Source organism: Colias philodice, chromosome 9, assembly GCF_061535455.1.
Source record: "Colias philodice isolate Cphi_HAF_F1 chromosome 9, ilColPhil1 Martin Lab GWU primary, whole genome shotgun sequence".
Classification (NCBI taxonomy): Eukaryota; Metazoa; Arthropoda; class Insecta; order Lepidoptera; family Pieridae; genus Colias; species Colias philodice.
This window is the reverse complement of record NC_143094.1, coordinates 5,633,772-5,653,746: the sequence shown is the minus strand read 5'-3', so window position 1 is coordinate 5,653,746 and position 19,975 is coordinate 5,633,772. Positions and strand designations below refer to the sequence as shown.

The following is a 19,975-nucleotide window of genomic DNA, read 5'->3' as shown; positions in this document are numbered from 1 at the left end:
GACGGGATATATAGCTATAACATTCAATGAGCGTGTGAGGATAAGACGGGCGCTTGCTTACACATCGGCACCACGATCACCGTGTTTACGTTTTTCCTGACCACGTTTTCGACTAAAAATATGTTAGCATCCTGCCGTTTGGGGGTAACGCTATTGGTCGGATCGCAGGAAGCCGTGAAGCCGCTGTGGGGCCACCGTTCCCCCCCGCCCCCGCACCGCCTCCCATTTTATGTGAAAGTATCTGAAAGGCCGTACTCGTAAAGCAGCAGAAAATAACCCTGAACGCTGGAAGTAAAATATTTCAGGCCAGTCGTGTTGTGCGTCTCACAGTGCTAACTAGTGACATCAAACATGGTTCTGGACACAGAAGACTGGGTAGGTGGAGTTATTTAAATTTTCCTGAAATTTGGAAACTCGGTTTGCTTAAAATATTGGAAGCGCATCGTATGCGACGATGCGATGGACTACTGCGTTTCATTTATGTGCTGTGCATTTTTTTTCCATTCCCATGTTTTTTTTTTATTTAAAATTTTTTTTTTCTTGGTGAATTGATAATAAATATGGTTGCTGGTGCTCTATGAAAAAAAAACATTAATTTTATTTAACACGATGTTATTCATAAAGCAGTTTATTATTATAATTATAAAACAAGCCTTTTCAATTAATTTTAATCAGTTAATTTACTTTTTATTATCTACAACCACAAAATAAATTAATGTTGTATTTCAATGTGTATTTCATTATTTGTACATTTAAATTAAGAATGGAGATTATGATTATAATTATTGTAAATTTTTTAACAAGTTCCGAAGCACTTTAAAGTTTATTCAAACATAATTGAAACAGAAGTTACAATTTCTGTATAAAAAAAACCTACGAAACAAACAAGTTACAAAACAGGTTCACATATTGATTGTTATAATGAAACTAAATTGCATAAAATTTAATAACAGTTACTTCAATCAAACTGTTCATTCAAAACTGATTAGGTACCTACATTATGATCATAAATTCATATTACCTGAGTCCTGAAATCGAGAGTACGCAAACCAATGATTCTATTTCGGTTTCAATTGCACGTAAAATAAATTTATTACGTTCCACCGACGTGTGCGTCCATGGTTAATCCATAGCTATCATATTACGATTTAGTCAGTTACATTAAGAGTGAGTTTATAGCAAAATTACCAATATTTCATTAGATGATACGTGTAAAATCATAATAGGTAATTATCATACCAAGTAGAAGTCGCAAGTGTGAAAATTAGAGGTGACTTCGGGATTTTTTTATCCAGTCAATTTTAATATTTTGTTTTTGATCAAACAGAATCCTCGAAATGTTATCTAGTTTTATATATATTTTATTTTTTAGATTTGGTTTGAATATTCCACGTATCATTTAATAGAAGATTGGTAATTTTGCTTTACTATTAATAAGGGCTTATATCCAAATGGATCAATTCCCAATAAATGCAATATCAATAAATATCACATAATCGAAAGAAATGAACGCTAACGTGTTTCTATGAAATGAACGTTAATTAGCTCGTCTATTACAACGTTGAAAATAATGACAAATTGTCGTCGCGACGTATTTGTCATGTATTAAACTATTACCATGATTTAGTATAAGACAGGTGGCCATACATTATGCATTCATCTGTTCAGACCGAATATGAATTCTGAAAATAAATAGTTTATTAGAATCGTATTTTTCTTCAACATTCTAAGAGGTTTTTGTTTTAATTGAATTTATAAATACTTCTCGAATACCGTCACGATTTTCAATAAAATGTTAAAAGCATCGTTAGTGAATTCTTTACATAAAGATTGTATGAGCCAACTCTGCTACACTAGTTAAGAATTAAGACGTAAGACGAACATAAAATAAGTTCATGATATCGCAATCGTTTCCAATTTCATAATTAATTTCAAGGGTTTCTCTTCAATAATAATTTTAAATGAAAAACGGGAAGAAAATCTTTCTTCGTTTATTAATTATTACTTATCTTATTTTCTCTAAACAATTAGTGGTAAAATGTAGAGCTGTATTGAAAAAATCACTAAGTAAGAACCCTGGATATAGATTTCAGTAGTTTTTCAGAGCTTTTTGTTACATTTATTAACCTTAAACCTTTATTAAGTCCTTTAGTTTAAGTTTAGAATATTTTGAAAAGATGAAATCATGAAAACATTAAATCATTATATTTATTGCTCTATGTCTATAGAAACGATCTATGTACCAGATAGAATTGTTGATTGTAGGTAAATGTTACTAAAATTGAATTGAATTTTAATATATATCTCAAATCGTATCAAAACAATGGAATATTTAACGTAGGTACATCGTTCGTTTATTCGTTGGGTTATTAAACATATTATAAAAGATATCTTTAGAGCCTCTGTTCATTTATATTTTTATTTTTCAGGCTGATGAGCTCCCCCCAGAACAAATCGCCGGTAAGTTTTGAAATATTTCTCGAAAGTTCTACACAAAAAAAAACTGTTTACATGCGCAATTAAAACTTTAAAGTTAATTTTTGGAAAACCGCCAGGAACACAATAGACTTAATAAATTTTACAGACAAACCTCGCGCACTGAATTTATTTTTTCAATTCGAGTTTGCGTTTAATTAGCGGTCTTAAAATAGCTGAAAGCGGCTGGATCGGGCGTGGCGCCTAAACATTCATTACTTGCGTTTATTAGATCATCGGACACACCCTCACAATATTATATATTCATATAACGTACAACAATGAATTACTTTCAAGTTATAGACTCTAAAATAATAGTTTATTATAGTACAGATATATAAATCTTTCTTGGATATATGTATTTCGAAGTTTGATGATCTCTCAATGATACCTGCTAAATAGGAATTCTCCAAATGACCAAATGGTTCATCTTCTACTTATTATTCAATTGCCTTAATTTAATTGTTTTCTACCTACCTAATAGGAATTTAAAAAAATACAGCTATTGTAAGCGATATAAGTAATAACTATGCCCTCAGTATTATCCTATAAGCATATGTCTAGACTCTAGTTTGTGTATTTTTAAATTAAATAATTCACTAAATTTTATCATTTGTATCTAGTGTTAATACTAAAGTTAGAAATCTTATTGCACTTATATTAATACTTCTCAATAAATAAGGAAATAGAATTATATTATTGTCCTCTAATTTCAAAAATTAAGTCCTGCTTCTCCCGCCCTAACAAAATTATAAAATATTGTCACAATTTCGTTGGATATCCATCGAAATCCGTTCCCTTTTCTACTGCATAATTTATTTTCCATGCTAAACGATTGACGTTCGATATTTGTTTACCTCGGCCCTCGAGAAAGTTAAAACAACAAAAATGAATGGATGCAGCCAAAAGTTTTAAATGACGCTTTCCACAGCTGTCACGTTTCGCTGAGTGACGACTGTGACAGATATATGTTACCGTTTTTAAACTTACGTTTGTAATTGTCATTTTTATGAGGCTTATTTTAAGATTGCTTTTTTAAATGTTGCTTAGTTTTGTTTTCAATAATACGCGGGTAGGGATAAAAAATACATAACTGCTAGCGTCTCTTTTCTTATTGGATAAGAACTGAGCGATAGCGATCAATTGATTTTAAACTTTTTAAAACTCATAAAATATATCTTAGACTTATTTTATTAATGAATGAAGAAAACCATTAAAAATTAAAATATATGAACTTTACGTTGATAATAAATGAATAATTATTATAAACTTACTTTCAATTATTCGCCTACGTCACATGCGTTTCTATAAGTCATTCTGTTTATAAAAATGATTATAAATATTTATTATATTGATGAAAGTAGGTAAACGTAGCCACAGTCCACACCTGTTTCATTGATAATTTATGAAAGATCTCTATTTCTTTTTCAAAAGAGTCTAATAATATTTGTTTTCAAGAATAATTTGTTCATTATATGCTCATTATATCTTGTCAAAAGTTAAACCGCGAGCTGGCTTTAAATATTATGATATATTTAGAATTAAAAAAAGGATTCATATCTTGGGTAAAGAAAGCGAGAAGATTCGTTATTTACTTTTATTAATTTATTTAATCTTATTTTGAACGGCTATTCATAAATTATGAGGTATATTTTATTCAGTTTCGATATATTCTATGTTAACTTGTTAAACTGCAATTAGTTCTTTTGAATTATTATCTACATTGGTTTATCCAAAGGCATCCTAGTATTATGTTTACAGTCCGATGCAATAAAAAGGTTAAAATGTAGCCTATAACTCAACCGAATGTTTATTTTCTTTTCTTTGCGCTGGTGATTGACGAATTGGCAGTTATCTTTTAGGGATAGTTTAAACTGCTTCGTGTATTTACATTACTTATTACAAAAATACTCAAACAGAAAAGATATAAGGGGAGTAATTTATGAAAGCACAAGCTTTTAAGTTTGTTATTTGTAATAACATTAGTTTTGGTGTGAGACCGGTCGTGGCGTGGTAACACGGCTGGATGCTTGCCAACGTACCGCGAAAACTGGCAACACCCTATCGTCATTGTTTTACCAAAATCGCTTAGACGATAAACGATTTTTATTACAGCGGAGTAACATTAAACGATCTACGTTTACGAATAAAATACAGTATTGATCGATCGTCGATTAAAATATAGTGTGCGTTTCTTTTTTATATTTTACTAGCTTTTCGCTCGTGTAGTCAAGGGAAAACTCGCATAGTTCCTCTTCCCCTGGGATTTCCGATTTTCCGGGATAAAACTAAATCTATATATCTTCTCATGATTAAAGATAATTATCTTAGTACTAAATTTTATCCTAATCAATTCAGTGGTTTATGCTTCGAAGAGACCGACAAACCTACTTTCGCATTTCAACTTCATTTATTTAACTTATTGGATTGTATGAATAGGCCACAAAAATAAAAGTTCCACTTAATATTAAGAATTTTCATACACCTACCCTACACACAATATGCAAAAAATTAAATAAATAATAAAATTTGAAAGCTCTCCTTTCCAAGAAGCCCCAGACCGTACAAAAACACATCTTAAAAATACATACAAAATCGATTAATCTAGGTCCAATTAAATAAATAATTGTGTCATGTCACTTTAGTACGACACGTGCATAAATCTCACGCGGATAATCCCATATGTTTTACGTATTCAATTTAGCACATTATTTGCCAAGTGCAATTAACAACGTGTCTTCGAACTACATACAATGTAATATAGCCAAACGCATTAACTTTAAGTGCATAACACTTGACATAGATGTTTTTGAATTTATAAAATTGTAATTAATTATTATACACAATCTCTAAGAAAATCAAAATAGAACGCAAAATACATAAACAAAGTACCTGTATCTATATTATTATGATAAAATACTATGTTGTTGAAGCTCAAACACATATGAAATATGAATTTGAAGAACATGAAAAGCTTCACATTTTTATAGTTTCATAATATGATGATATTCTCAAAATAACTTGCTTCTGGATAAATTCGGAAAAACAACTGGCACAGACGGCCTCATTTCGAAAGACCACGGGGAGATCGTGGGAAGATAATTAATAAACGGCTAAAATCTAGAAAAAAACCGCAATAAACCTCATGGGTGTGTGTGACAACTGCCAAGATATCTCGTTGATAAAATTGTACACGACGCTTTGAAATGAAAAAAAGTTTTAGAGAATATTTCGATGCCAAAATATGATACAACAGCTGCTATGTTTTACTGACAGTTCCAGAACTTCCATTGATTACTCAAATATCATAAACGAGTGTATATAAATAGAATGATTTAAAAAAAATACACGCTATGAATAGAAAAGCTTTTTGGAAAAGCCTGTTGATAAACAAGAATATTTTAAAGTATTGTTATTAAACTATAAAGATAGAACATGTAATAGAGCATAAAGAGAAAAAAACATAGAAGTTATTACTAAATGAAACTGTGAAATTAGTTTTTCTAAGTCTTTAAGCTCAAGAAAAACTAAACGAAACAATTTCATAGATTATTTTCCAATTGCAACTTCATATTATTATATTCAAACATATCGAAGTACCTACATCATGTTTTACAAAATAAAGAATTTTCGGTAAAAATACAGATATATGAACTTTTTCTACCCTTACTAGAAAAAAGCTTGGCGAGCCATCGTTAAGACTCCGCCTTGATCCGATATTATATAGTGCCTGACCTATACGATATACGTAATTGAAGTTTCCGTATTTTTCTTTTGTATACATTTCTTACAGCGATCTGATGATGATGGTTTTCGATAGTTTGAAATACTGTGAAAAATATCGTTTAAATTAAAAGGCATAGGTATTCTATCATTAACTGTGTGACTTTAACTCACAAAATATTAAAAATGTTCCCAGCGATTTATCTTTCGTCTAAATCATTAAAACTGCGAAAGAGTTTATTTCTGTAAGTTTCGGTTGATATTAGCTTATATTTATATAAATAATGACGCACGTTCTGAAATACAACATTCGCAGGCAAATTACGATGAAATTTTATTACAACAAGCAGTTGCCAGCACATATTATAAGTTGTCTTGTAATCTTCATGACTTAAAGGTAACTCATGTTTAATATTAATACTTCTTTTCATCTTTTATTGTTCTTTTAATCAGATGACCGAGTTAAATCAATTATGAACAGGGTCACAAACGTACAAAGCTTTGATCTAGAGTTCCTATTTTTGTTGACTTGTTTGAGTGAAAGCTGATTTGTTTATTCTTATTAAATCCCTTTTCTAATAGTTCTCATTCAAAGGAAGGTTAAGTGCAATATGCGTCTAATAATAATGATGAAGTCGATACAAAATCGAATGCGTGTTAATGCAGTCGTTTGTTATTTATCGTTGCCCTATATACGCCTCACGCACCGCGCGGGGAGCTGCAACCCAAACACCACGCCGATGCACCCAAAATAACTGTTGCACAACTAAACTTATTCGCACTGCATCCAGGAGCATTGAACTGCTGTCCTAATCTAACTGCAACTCGCCTAACGAGCAGTGCACCGCCATTGTAACTACCGGAACAATCTTAACTCCTCCGCTCTTAACGCAAAATTAAATTAGTTAGTGAAAATCAATAATGAGCGGATTAAACGTAGAAGGTACGCGAGCACCTAAATTAAAAGTATTGTGTTACAGAAATCAGTGTTAAAGTTATGATTTGTGTTTTTTACAGTCCTCCGCAAGGCTTTTGACGGCTTCGACCACAACCGCTCAGGAAGTATCCCCTGTGACTTCGTTGCCGACATCCTGCGTATGATGGGTCAGCCCTTCAACAAGAAAATTCTGGAAGAACTCATCGAAGAAGTCGACGCTGACAGTGAGTATTAAAAAAATTATACACATCTGCAACGTGCTCCAAAGAAAAATTATGTACTTATAACTGAATATGCGTTGCAATACTTTGGATTTTATTATGAGTTATTATAATTTTACTATCTTTCAGAATCCGGCCGTCTTGAATTCGGTGAATTCGTAACGCTCGCTGCCAAGTTTATCGTAGAGGAAGACGCTGAGGCTATGCAGAAAGAGCTCAGAGAAGCATTTAGGTTATACGACAAGGAAGGCAAGTTTCATCTATTCTTTAAATTAAAATAGATTCATGTTGTTGGGTAGTTTTAACCTAAAGTTTTGCGTAGGCAACGGTTACATTCCCACCTCGAGCTTGCGTGAAATCCTTCGTGAATTGGATGAGCAGCTGACAGAAGAGGAGCTCGACGGCCTCATCCAAGAAATTGACACAGACGGCAGCGGAACAGTGGACTTCGATGGTAATTATTTTAAATATTGCAGATGCTATTGTATATTAAGTTTTTGTGCAATTTTGGATGTTACTTAGAAAACTTAATAATATGATAAACTACAGATTTTGACACAGATATGTTCAAAACCAAAATTAAAATTATTTCAATAAATGTTTCTCTTTTTTCAGAATTCATGGAGATGATGACCGGAGAATAAACATAATTAATACAAAGCTTTTCTATTATTATTTAAAATACTTTAAGTGTACTATACTTTAATTTAATTCTCGGTACTTCAACCTTTCGAATCTAGGGAACATCGAACAGTAAAAAACTTCAATCCATCAATTAGAAGAAATTCATATAAGTAATATTATATATGTAATGTACAAATCCATATTAATTTACTTTCGTTTAATTGATGTGTGTGGCTGCGTAATGTTTATATTATCTACTTTTTAATAAATCTTTTAATACATAACAAAATTGTGTTTCTTTCCATCATTGTGGAATCGACCAGATGTAAACCGAACCTAGTGTTCCAAAAATAACGATCAAAAGCTTTATCTAACAGATATTTCACGGAGATAAAAATAATGAATTCGCTGTTTTAAAACCGGACGCCAAATTGTCCTAGATTATTTGATGTCATAAAATATAGCAAGTTTGGCTTGTAGCCAGTGGCAAGTAATGGGTCTATTTAAACCCCACTCCGGAGTACAAGGCATAAACTTCTAGTTTCTCAGCATCGTATACTGTTGAACTATCAGTATAATTTCGATTCTATACATAAGAAATGAATAGTAAATTTTTAAAATAAGATTATGAGTTACCAATCGACAACAATACCTAATAGACTAGATATGGAATGTGGAAATGGATTATAGTCATAAAAATAAAACATGTTATGAATACATTTTATTTAATTACACAAAACGTTTCGATGTCATTTCGCATAAGATAGGTATGTTTTAAACTTATTAGTTAAATAGTATAATTACATACACAATTAGCAGTGTTTTATTTATATCTGTGGTTTAATAAAATACGTATCTAAAATGGATATTATATGAAGACAATCACACGAAAATAATTTAATCGTCCAAATACACGATTCAGTTATATACAAACAAAAACAATTGCTAAATAAATAAAACCTTTGTTTAAAAGAAACATCGATTGAGGTTAAATACCTATAAAGAATAAATTATTTTTTGTTTGTGCATCATTTATTTTGCGTTACATTAAAAAAATGATATTTAGTCATACAATAAAATTAATAACTTATAAGCCTACCTAAAACGTAAGCTGTACTAAATAAAATTCATGATACAATGCTGCATATAGAAGATATTTACATAGTTAAAAAAATACAAGAATAAAAGTATCTGCCACATGCAACATCATAAAATCTCCATGCAAGGCGCATTAGAGTATTATCATACATAGAGCATGGTAAAAATTATATAAAAATCACATTATATTCAACTTCAACATAAATTAATATGAATTATGATTCCCAACCTATTTAGATAACATCGTCTCATAATAAAACAATGGCTCAGGATAACATAACTTTTATAAATAGAGCTTTAAGCTCTATTTTACTTTGGAATTTGTTTACGAAAGTTATCCTCGTCCAAACCTGAAATTTTTTGCTCTTATCTGATTTTACACTAATGCAGTACATTCTTAACTAATAAGTAGTTATTTTACAGGAATGAAATATAACTAAAATCGAAAAGCGCCATAATACAGGAACGCTTTTTCACAAAATAAATTCAACTAATTTGTTTTCGTACTTCGTATGTGTGGCCTATACAATATATGAATCTAGTTTATTTAATATATTAAATACATAGTAACATAATTAATAATTTCATGTTGTAATGCTGATCTCGAGTTTTCATCCTAAATTGTATGTTTCTCAAATTTTGAATATTTAAACGCAGTATAGGTAGAGAACTAAACGATTGTAGGACATTTTGGAGTATATTATATTGTATTATATATAAGTAATATCACGGAAATACTACTCATATCCATGTGATATTTGATTTAATTATTAATTTAACAAACTTTTGATGGCACGCTACGTATTCATTTCAATAAATACGTCTATAATAAAGTAAATTAAAAATATTCTAAAAATATAACATTATAAAATATTTGTCGTAGAAGAGTCATTCAAAATCAATATAAAATTCATTGGTAACGCATTTATAACTAAATTTTTAGTCTTCAAAATGTTACATACACATATTTTTGGTATATATACAATTTTACAAGTCTAATGGAAAAAAAATACATTGATTTACTTCAAGAGAATGCTGATTATTTTTTACTTATAATACATATACAGTAAATATTATTTGCTATGAAATAAAAAGTTAAAAGTATGTCATCTAAGCATAAAATATTGTAGTTTTACTTGTCATTTGTTCTTTTCATTACGAATTAAATAGCTTCTTTACTTCGGCTACTATAATATTCTATGTATCTATATTTCGAAAACTACCTAGGAATGAGATCTCAATTTGAACTATGTATTTAAATCATCTATTTGAAGTCGTAATCAAAAACTTAATATCACATAATTTGATAATAATTCAATATAAACACACTTTCACCTTATGTTAATGTATATGTGCCGTTTTCAATTGTATATAAAATCCCCTAAATATAACAACCAGCAAGAAGCAATAAATACTTTTGATACAATTTGTTTATATCCAACGATGTAATTAATTTAATATTAAGTATATACGTTTTTTCAAGACAAAGTATTTCTTACGTTACATATTTTTACGTATATAGAGTTATAATATTTAGAATTATATAGGAATGCTTATATTAATAGAAGCTGGTCGTTAGCGAGGTAATATTGAGCTATAGGTGGTGTTATTATTACTATGCGTTTGATTATTACCTAACTATAAGTAGTTCTACGAATACTGTTTAAGTAAAAAGATCTTCATTCCATAATCAAACCCGTTGCAACTTTCAGCCGCAACTGGAAGGCAGTGCGTCGTCGATTTCCCTTTGAGAATCCTGTAACAAGCTGTAATTATAAAATTTAATAATCCCATTTCTACAATCAAATATTATACCTAATTACAATTTTCATTTAATCAATATGATCACATTTCATGAATATGACGAAGAAAAAATGTAGGTATATAGGCTTTTATGTTGAACTAATCTTACTAGGAACATTTATAGTATTATACATTACACATAAATTACGTATAAATTATCCTTGTTCAAATATTAAGTACTAATAAACAATAAATTGTCTTACCTAACATTACCACACTGGCAGTTTTGACTAGTAATATTGTCGCCCTTGGTCAGCTAATGCAATATTGGCGGAGGAGGTCGGACACGACTATTATTACGAATCTGTATCGTGCTCAACTCTGGAAAGCTTTGTTCCTTTGACTTCGCTCCACGATTTCGACCTTTCCTTCCGCGTAGTAGCCAAGCTGGAGCTGGACCCTCACACCACACAGCCTTCATCCAATTCGTAGGTTCTGCACTCACTCGAGTACATTCCCTTGCATACGCTCTATACGCAGCACAGTGGCAACGTACGCCTGAACAACTACACGCATCCAATAGGCATGCTTCTTTATAATTATACGGGTTCACTTTTGCGCCACACTCCGAAAAAGCCTCGTGATTTTCAAACGCCTTACACAAACGACGCGCTTTAGTCAGTTTAGATGCTCTGCAACGAGTATTCATTCCCGGCCGTTCTTGTCGTCTGGTGCAAGCGCGATGTCCTCCTACCCGCCAAGAAGTGCCAAATCTCCATGTATCACTGATAAGTCTACCATCTCTAGTCCTCATGTCGTCTCTAGCAATCGAATTGAAATTGCCACACAAACCACATAATTTTCCTTTGTATGAACTAGATACTGTAACTTCTAAGAATCCGTCACCGTCCCATAACAATTGCAACCCTATGTTAGCTTTTAAAATAACAGATCCATTGCTTCGGCTTATATCGGCTATTCCTTTAATGTTGTGAGGCAATGTTATTCTATGTCCGTTCACTTTAATCCGCATTTTTCTTCCCATGTTTATTTTGGTAGATCCAATGCGAAGCGTTGCAGTCCGAGTCCAAGAGGAATGTGAAGTATTTCGAGCGTCGTTCGATATTCTTATAGAGAATGTGTGATTCTTGCAATCAGAAACTAATTGGTACTTGCAGGATCCCTGGAAACTATAAAACTTTCCATCGAAAGTCTTATAGTGTGGATCGCCGAATACGGTGCAAATACCGTCAATGTCTACACATTTCTGGCAACACTGTCCAGGTAATTGTCTAAGTGTTTGATCCGGGGGGCACGTTAGTGATGGGCATCTCTCCATCGCACATCTAGGTTCCCCGGCATGACATTCACAGGACTTACACGCATCTAATTGCCACGTTTCTCCATCCTGAAAGAAGTTATTGACATATTATAATAGGTCGAACCAATCAAATGGCATACGACAGTTTATACAATTTCCTAAATAAAAATTAAAAAGTTTTGAAAATCATTTCATAATAGCGTGATACCTACTTAGATTTAATATACGTAAATATTTACCTGGTAAGTTTTCCCGCCGACTATACAAGCGGCCTTAGCCTCCTCAATGTTGGGGCACTCCGGGCAGCACTTCCCAGGTGGGGCGGGCAGCGCGCGTGTCCCGCATGTTAACACCGGACAGGTGTGTCGTGAGCACACCGCTGTCCCGTTCATGCACGTGCAGTCCGTGCAGGGGTCTACTTGGAACTTGCTCAGGTGCGCGTGATACTCCTTACCAATTATGCACGGCTTTGGCAGAAAACTCGCTGGAATCAAAATAAAGTATGTCATTAGCGTTCTATGTAATGTATTGTTTGTTGACATATCATTAATTCTCATAATTTTTATTCTTGAAGAAGTATTAATATAGGTACCTATATTTGAGTGCCTAAACTAAACAAAAACTCTAAAAAATAGATTCAAAATTATGACCAATTTAATCCTAACCATCACATCAACATAATATGTAATAATCCACCAATGAAATAAACTCACTTGGTAATATTTTATCCGACGTAGGATGCGAACACCTTGGACAGCATTCACCTGCTGGTGTGAACTGCTGCGACCGCACGCACGGAAGCACAGGACAAGCTCGCTTGGTGCAAGACAGCGCTCCACGCACACATCGACATGATAAGCAAGGTTCTTCTGGAATCCGAACATCACGCCCCTCCCACACACGCTGACCGTTGATCACGCATTCTGAAAAAATAAAAAGGAATATTTTATTAAGCTCGAAAGACCATAATGCAACCACATGAAATCTTTAAAATAATCAATAGTTTTGTTATAATTGAAAATATATATCGTAGTTTTAAAGATGCCAATAACGTATCTACGGAACACCATACGGAAACGTTGCCTATACAAAATAATGTTCGAAAGCGAATCCGAGCAATAAACGATGATGTAAAAAAACCACCCAAAAATAGCCTAACAGTTTTGAACGTACAACGTATCAATGGAAAAGTACCTAAATATTAAAAATTCATATGAACTCGGAAATCCAACAAACTAATTATCCATACACTTATTCATAGAATATAGAAAATGAATAAGCTAATAGTGAATTAAAAGTAAATAAAAACGACATATTATAAACATATCTAAGAATACTAAAAAAAAGCCGTTGCGTCAATAAAATGGTGCGAGAGAACGATGAATCAATCAAGGAGCTAATGAATAAGGAATACGCGGCCGCACACGGCGATCACCGCCCGACCGCCTGTAGACAACCTTTATCTTCACAGGTATACTAATTATATGGGCTTTAGGAATTGAAACAATAAAAATACCATTCATTTTGTGGCTATCATTGCAAGTTAAAAATATGTAAACGTATTTTCAAACACAAGACAATGTAGATTGCTTTATCGATATTTTGTACATACAAGCCTCGCTGCGGACTAGACACAACCACAATAATTTTAAGTTAATTAATGCGTGTTTGAAATATTAAATATTATAGTTATGCAACATCGAGATACTAGTTTGAATATAATAGGACACTTAATAGCTATGTTCATAAACGTGTGTTGATACAATGAAGATGTTCGGTATGTCAAACCACCACGCGTCGACGCATAATTAAATCGTGACAAAGAAGACAGGCAAGAGTCTATCGTAAAATAGAAACGACAAAGCGAAGTACTCTGTCCTTTTAAAGATAAACAATTAAGTATTCATCGTTGGCCAGAAGTCTGAGAACACGTCCCAGACTCTCGAGTGGAACTTCACAGTTATTCAATAATATTATGTTCCACATATACCGCATATACCAGATGAAGTGCGGACATACACTTCTTATTATCGAGCGAAAATATCAGACATTCAATAAATGCATCAAATTGTTTTGTACAACATTATATGAGACAACAATTTAAAAGACGCTGTTGTTAATTAGGGACAGCGACCAATCATACATTAAACAACAATTGGTTACGCAACGCATATTTTTATTGCAATGTCAATTGTATGTGAAAAATCACAATAACCGCAACGTCGGCCTCTTCCTCATTAAGTATCATAGTTATGTAATTGTGTTTATGTATTCGTTCCACGTAGCTAGCGTATAATATCACAAGATAATTATTTTAATTTCTCGGGTCGTTGTCGCGGGCTTGTTCAATAATAACGATCACAGATTGAACGATTTATGAATGTTAATCGACTAGCTTTTATTTATGTTGATACACCTATGGTCCTATGCTAATACTAATTGTACCGTACTTTTAAATGAAATATGTTTTTTTTAATAATGATGGAAGATATTTGCACAGAAATATTTCAAGTACCTAACTTGTAGTAGTGATACGCATAGAATCGACTCATGAAATAAATATGTAGATTAGATTGTATTATATTAATTGATAATTTACGCAATAAAGATATAGAGGCTACCCAACAATAAATGTATTGTCACAAACATGAAGCATGTCGCTTAAACGAAATCAAACCCACTTCAATTGTTATCGTCATATCTTTGTATTGTTGAAAGTATATTTTATTGAGGAGATATCTTGCAACATACACATATGCATTCTTCTTTTAATGAAATGAAATATTGATGCAGTTCATACAAGATTATATTTCTGTACTTTTTTATAAAAACAAAAAGGTAATACACGACCGAGCCATTTCTGCTGATCGTGAGTTTTTGCTGGGCAACAAAATAAAAAGGCATTCCCATGCTGATAAGGCTGTAATAAGATGTAAGAGAAACAAAAATCTTAATGCACCGTGGGGATCGTAAAACAAACAGAGGGCAAACCTCAGCGCTCTCGCAGCCAAAGAGACGTCGGTCGCTTTGAGACTCGAACAAAAACCCACCCGACTCAACCTTTTAAGTAGGTTGTTAACTTTTTGATTTATGGTCAATAATAGAGACACAACGCCGTGGGAGACTTTCAGAACGCCACTAATGTATATAATTTTAATGGACCCCTGTGAATATAACAAGATCTTATTTAGTTTTTGGATGGGCAGGAGTAGTCCTTGAAATGAGTCAGTTTCTTATAAGTCCACTGATAGAGTTGGTAGGATGGGTGGTCTTTACCAATACGTTTAAAAATACCTATGCGTTCGCCTTATTTGAAAATTGAAACGTTCTTGTCTTATTTTATTATGATAATTAATTTGTCATAATATGGAATCCTTATCCAAAAATACCACGAATACTTGAATTACCATTATATATGATCATTAAATCATAGGTACCTAACAAATGCATTATATCGAGTTTTAGAAGCCATAGGCATTTGAAATGAGAGCACTTATTGTTTTATTAATATTAATAATACTAAATAATGGTTGAATCAATAAATTTCTATTGTCCGATAGCAATATGCATAGAGGTGCAGGACAAATTATTATAGTTAAGTGGTCCATTGTCTGAAGGTCTACTGCGCAACATCTTAAATGTTATATGCTATTGTCAACCCACCGTGGGCGACCTGTAGCCAAGCTTTAACGAAATACCTACCTACTTGTTTTATAGTAATTATAATAAAAAAAATATTTATTTTTTTGACCGTCACCTTGGTTGATCCCGTATAAATGAGGTGCAGAAACCAATTACAAATGAAACAGACTTGAATTTACGTCTGTTACACGTCTAGAGGAAAACACAGGCCTTATTTATACATACTATGTAATTGTATTTTGCCCAGCGATTCTTAAATATCTCAAGTTAAACGTTGTTAAATTATACAAGCACGTTGTACCTACCTAATAACTTTGTACATACAAATTTGAATGTCTGATATACATTTTAAAGTATGTCCACTACGGCGGTAAACGCATAAACTTACTTCTTTCTTGTTTCAACTGACTACGTGTAATGAATAAAGTATACAAGCAATAAAACGATAGGTTGGAATGTGTCGGCCATTTTCAAAAGCAATTCTGTGCCGTCATCTCGAAAATTACTATTATTTGATTTTGAATTACTAATCTTGTTAAAGTTTGGGAGCCGACGTAAATTGCCTTAGCCTTTTGGTTTTATTGAGTTCGCATGTCGGCGTGTTTGTTTTTGAATGGGATTATAGGGCTTTTTTAGCCGCTCGATCGTCTGGGTGGGCGCCCCGTGAGACAAGCCTGCGCCAGCCCGCAGTCGCTCAACAGTTTCATTATAACTGTTTGAATGTGTGCGTACATTCTTGTGTAGGAAAACGCAGCATGTAATAGGGACCGCGCGCTTTGCAGTTATTACGTTATTTGTTTTCTTATTCTTCGAATAAAGTTTCTCCGTACGCGGGCAAGAAATCAATTACGTTTTAATAACTTATACGGTCATTTGAAAACAATTTATGTTATTGCTTTTTCACATACATATTTCTTTGAAAAGCTGCTTCAAAAGCACATATAATTACGTTTATTATTTTCATATTTGCAAAGTATTTATTAAGCGACTAATGAATGCACATGTTGACCAAAAGGGAAACATATTACAGGTACGTGACATTATCCTTAAAAGCTCGTTCAACATGACGTATAAAATATATAGGAATAAAAGAGGAAAAAACCTATCTGTAGGGTCACGTTCCTTATATACAGCTAATGATTTGCATGCATTTACGTAATTACAAATATTTCAAACTAGCTTGAGCCTATGACTTTTCTGATGTACGTACGTATATAAAGCTACCAAGGTGTTAAATTCCAGATCTATTTGATTTATCCAATTTATTTGAAGAACATGAAACTTTCGTTTATATTTATTTGTAAAACAATGATAATTACCGTCACAAACAGGGCAATTGGAGTGTGTATGCCGTTGGTGCTTAGGGTTGTCGCACGGCGCATAGCACTGGGGTCGCGAAATAGTGACGACGCCGGCTTCACATCTATAGATCTTGCCATCTTGTCCCCACTCAGTGTGCGACGCGTAGTCTGTGCCATTGTACCAGCAACCCTTGCATCGGGCACAGCACCCTTCTCTAGGCATTACCACCGCGCAATCTTCCATTGGGCCACACTCTTCCATCCCTTTGCGGCACTCCACGAAACCGTTCTGAAATATAAAAGTGGACTTTATTTTAAATACTTAAAATCGAAGTTGGAAATATACAACTTGACGAGAAGAGATATTTTTTGTGTGATTATTGATGTTATTTACTTACAACATACTATAAACCACCTCTTTTAAAATCGCTAATATGTAAAATGTTATGAGTAATTTTTTGTCTGTTTTTTAAGTATAATTATTCCATTGGATTTTAATTATTTATGCATGATTTTCCAAGGTTTCGTAAGGAAGAAGAATGCTTAATGACAGGATGGATAGTACTTAGTTGTTTGCGATGCATCGAGTTGAGTTTATTGACTATAATTATCATAAACGCGACTGTACTTGAAAGTTGAAGCGAATACATTAATACTTATGTGAGAACTAAATAGAGAGAAGTAGGCGTTTAGCCAATTGGCTGCGTTAATGACTAATATGAGACAGCATTGCTTCTTAATTGCTTAATTACTGCCCAGACAACATGACATTTGATAACTTGTAAACTTTTACATGATCTTTTAATAAGTTCAACCACAGTTCAACGTATGTCGTTGTACGTGAAACTAGTTATTACCACGAGTCACGACGAAGAGTAACGTATAGTTTTGAAAGTAGAGTCTTATTTTTTTTCCCTAAAAACTCCTGAACAGTAAAACCATATTTCGCAATTTTTATTAAACTTATGTCTTAAGAAAATATACATTTTAGAGAAGTAATAAAAATGCCTGTACCTCTAATATTTGCCACAATATGCTTTATACTCTACCCTACAGTATAACTCTACCAATGTTAAAACAATTGATTTTGGAAAGGATTTTTTTGGTAAATATTAAAAAAATTGGTAAACTTGCAAAATTCAGACTTAGCGGTATAAAATAAGTAAAAACTAAAAATAATAATTATTTGGAATAAAAAATCCAATTTACGTTACCGGTAGGTAGGTACTTAATATACTTATTTTTTTTAGAGATCCTAAAACAAATATGTTAGCCAAAAGTTACAATAGCTATTTCATGGTTGTAGCCTTCACTTTTATTACAAATATGTTGGTATAGCAATTATGGTTAACATAAACCGCACTGTGGTTATAGAGATATGAAAATACATTATAATAGATATTATTCTCATATATTTTTCCAAGATTTCTCCTAAGAAGTTGTAAATTTAAAATCTTGTCTAATGTTGCTCACTCCTCTACAAAAGTATGCAGTATTCAAAGGAAAAATGCAGCATACGTTAAATTTTTGCAATAGCTCTGATTCATAAAAAATTGAATGGGTATTGATTACCCGACGCGTACACTATTGTATTCAAAATAAGGAATTTGACTCTATATATTATTATCTGAGTATAAGGTAATTTAATTCCACGTGTGTTACAAAAGCCGCATTCCCATGGCATTAATTGTTCCAGTTCATATTGCATTTTCATCCTATTTGTATTATTATATATTTCACCGAAATTGACTTGTTATATGACTCGTCGACATTCCAATATAATAAGATTTATTTTACATCTTTGTATTTCTAAGGATACTTTTCCACCAATAATGTGCGAGCGAAGTGTGTCGTGTGACGATGTCTAGCTTTGCTGTGATGTGTGGGGGTTTCCACCAAAGCTGAGCGAGGAAAATATGCGGTTCGAGGATGCGTTGCGAAGCTGTAAAACGTCGACTATTGCTCAAAATTATAGAACTAATAAACATACCTCGCACGCATTCCTCTTCTATAGAGATAGATGTGGTCTATCATCTAAGTACATTTTATCATACTTCCATACCTAATTGACTGATCGAATGCCATATTGAATAAGCCTTTGGCTTTTAATGAGATGGAATAGTATAACGCATTTAAAAAAGGATAGATAAAATATGTATGTATGTATTATAATACTACAACATTTTGTTGGGTTTCTTCATACACAATATTTTATGTCGTATGAAATTGTTTCTAAAATTAACTAGATGTCAAATAGTATCACCTTTTGTATAATTGTAAATTTTAAAAAATAAATAGATTTAGTAACTCATTTTAAAACATTGACTGTGTAGTTTTCCGGTTTTCGACGATTCGCTATTTCGACCATTGTACAAACATGCTCATGCTGTCACGAATATATTGTTTAATATTTAAACAAGCAAGGAATTCAAGATATCAATAGTATCGCAGACAATCAATATTAGAAGTTAATATTTGCTCAAATCTGTACACTATCAGACGTTTTAACACCAAATAGTGCGGCGTCCTAATTTGTGTTTGGCCGTGACCACGGGATGGCTCGGCCTTCGCTTGCGGTCGTAAAGGCTAGGTATGCGCGTGACTCTAACAATCTAGTACTATTATAAAGGCGAAAGTTTGTATGGATGTATGGATGTTTGTTACTCTTTCACGTAAAAACTACTGAACCGATTACAATGAAATTTAGCACACATATAGAGGGTAACTTGGATTAACACATAGGATAGGTTTTATCCCGGAAATCCCACGGGAACGGGAACTATGCGGGTTTTCCTTTGAAAACGCGGGCGGTAATCTAGTATTACTATATAATAATGATGAAGGTAGATAACCTAAGAATTCCGAACGCTAACAGCTTTTCACTATAGCA

General features: G+C 32.7%; 2 protein-coding genes across 3 annotated transcripts in view; one reads left to right on the top strand and one right to left on the bottom strand.

Moving 5' to 3' along the window:
• Window positions 1–238: 238 nt before the first annotated feature.
• On the top strand, window positions 239–8,269 carry LOC149485800 (troponin C-like). The gene is made up of 6 exons (XM_089699090.1): window positions 239–375; window positions 2,430–2,460; window positions 7,216–7,359; window positions 7,486–7,605; window positions 7,679–7,810; window positions 7,972–8,269. Exons 1-6 carry the CDS (start codon window positions 352–354, stop codon window positions 7,998–8,000), a joined length of 480 nt encoding a protein of 159 aa, XP_089555216.1. The 5' UTR covers window positions 239–351; the 3' UTR covers window positions 8,001–8,269.
• Window positions 8,270–8,686: 417 nt separating this feature from the next.
• Window positions 8,687–19,975, bottom strand: part of cv-2 (crosveinless 2-secreting protein) — a 39,355-nt gene continuing 28,066 nt past the window's right edge. The window contains exons 4-8 of one of the 2 annotated variants that reach the window (XM_089699088.1): window positions 17,104–17,374; window positions 12,856–13,065; window positions 12,382–12,626; window positions 11,085–12,229; window positions 8,687–10,844 (exon numbers count right to left, since the gene is read on the bottom strand). In XM_089699088.1, coding sequence (XP_089555214.1) covers window positions 11,138–12,229; window positions 12,382–12,626; window positions 12,856–13,065; window positions 17,104–17,374 — 1,818 coding nt within the window. In that variant the 3' untranslated portion in view covers window positions 8,687–10,844; window positions 11,085–11,137. The remainder of the gene's footprint in view (window positions 10,845–11,084; window positions 12,230–12,381; window positions 12,627–12,855; window positions 13,066–17,103; window positions 17,375–19,975) is intronic. The other variant, XM_089699089.1, reaches the window with a different exon arrangement.